General features: G+C 42.5%; 1 protein-coding gene across 1 annotated transcript; it reads right to left on the reverse strand.

Moving 5' to 3' along the window:
- Positions 1-336: 336 nt before the first annotated feature.
- Positions 337-1,227, reverse strand: BO97DRAFT_50949 (uncharacterized protein). Its single transcript, XM_025700867.1, has 2 exons — positions 503-1,227; positions 337-346 (listed from the first exon to the last, which is right to left on the reverse strand). The coding sequence occupies exon 1, from the start codon at positions 968-970 to the stop codon at positions 593-595; it is 378 nt and encodes a 125-aa protein (XP_025545611.1). The 5' UTR covers positions 971-1,227; the 3' UTR covers positions 337-346; positions 503-592.

Below are 1,227 nucleotides of genomic sequence, written 5' to 3' on the forward strand. Positions count from 1 at the left end.
TGGAAATATTTAGCCACTTCAGCGATTGGTACTTCTTTGGGCGTGGCCGCATCTTGAGCGTAGTCGATGGCCTCTAGTTGTTGGACGTTGATCTTAATGAGAGACGCGATAAAGTCGGGTATAGAAGTAGGCATATCACCAGGGATAGGGTGCTGGTTGGTAAATGATCGCCAAAACAGTGGTTTCAAGAATAGGCCTTCCAGCTTATCGTGTAGCTGGTCTTCGGATGAGATGTAAATCACTCTATTTCCTGGATCTAAGCTCTCACGCTCTATAGATGAGAGAAAATCTTGGATGCCTTTCGCGCTTTCGCTATCACCCGGGTTGATATCTGTTGATATTGGGGCTAAGGAAATATATTAGCTTATAACCCTATCTTCATGTGGTCAGACTTGCCTTGCTGTGGACTGTAAATAGGACTTGATATATCGGTGCTTTTCATTTTTATCGGAAATGCTGAGAATATTAGCATGTAAAGATCAAAAGAATTGGAGTCACATACAATTCTTTATTGGCACATTCCTCCGGGGAACTTTCTTCCCCAACTTTTGCCCATCTTAATGATGTTAGGTTCGCTTTAATCGTAGCTCTATTACTTACCATTAATCACATCCTCCCTCTTGTTGTCCAAAGGTTGTAGTCTAGCACGGGCACTTTCGTCCTGATCTTGAGTAATAGGATACTTGTTCAGCCAAGACTCAATCATCTTTAAGCATTTATCAAAGTCACAAAGATGTGCAAGACTGGTAAAAGTGAAAGTGATAGCCACTAGGATCCAGATATAGTCACTTATTTGCCGGATATCTTGAAGACGGCGTCTAACGATTCTCTGTTGTTTTGTCGGAGATGCATTGTAGGTAAAGTAATATGTCTGAGAGATAGATTCCGTATATTTAATTTGTTCGTCGTGGCTAAAACTAGTTCGCTTTCGAGCTAGGTTCTCACAGAATTCCTGTGGTGTGAGTCCCATAGTAATAGGGCTATAGTTTGGCAGTTGGAAGTGGGCAGGGAATTGGGGGCTTTGGCGATTGGCGGATGGCAATGTTGGGTGAAAGTTGAAGTCGACGGCAAGTAAACGGTAATTCAAAAGGGAATTTAAAGTAAGTCAAAAGGGAAGTCAAAAGGGAAGTCAAAAGGGAAATCAAAGGGAAGTCAAAGGGGAGTCAAAGGGAAGTCAAAGGGAAGTCAAAGGGAAGTCAAAGGGAAGTCAAAGGGAAGTCAAAGGGA

The sequence above is a fragment of the Aspergillus homomorphus genome (assembly GCF_003184865.1).
Source record: "Aspergillus homomorphus CBS 101889 unplaced genomic scaffold BO97scaffold_150, whole genome shotgun sequence".
NCBI classification, from domain to species: Eukaryota; Fungi; Ascomycota; class Eurotiomycetes; order Eurotiales; family Aspergillaceae; genus Aspergillus; species Aspergillus homomorphus.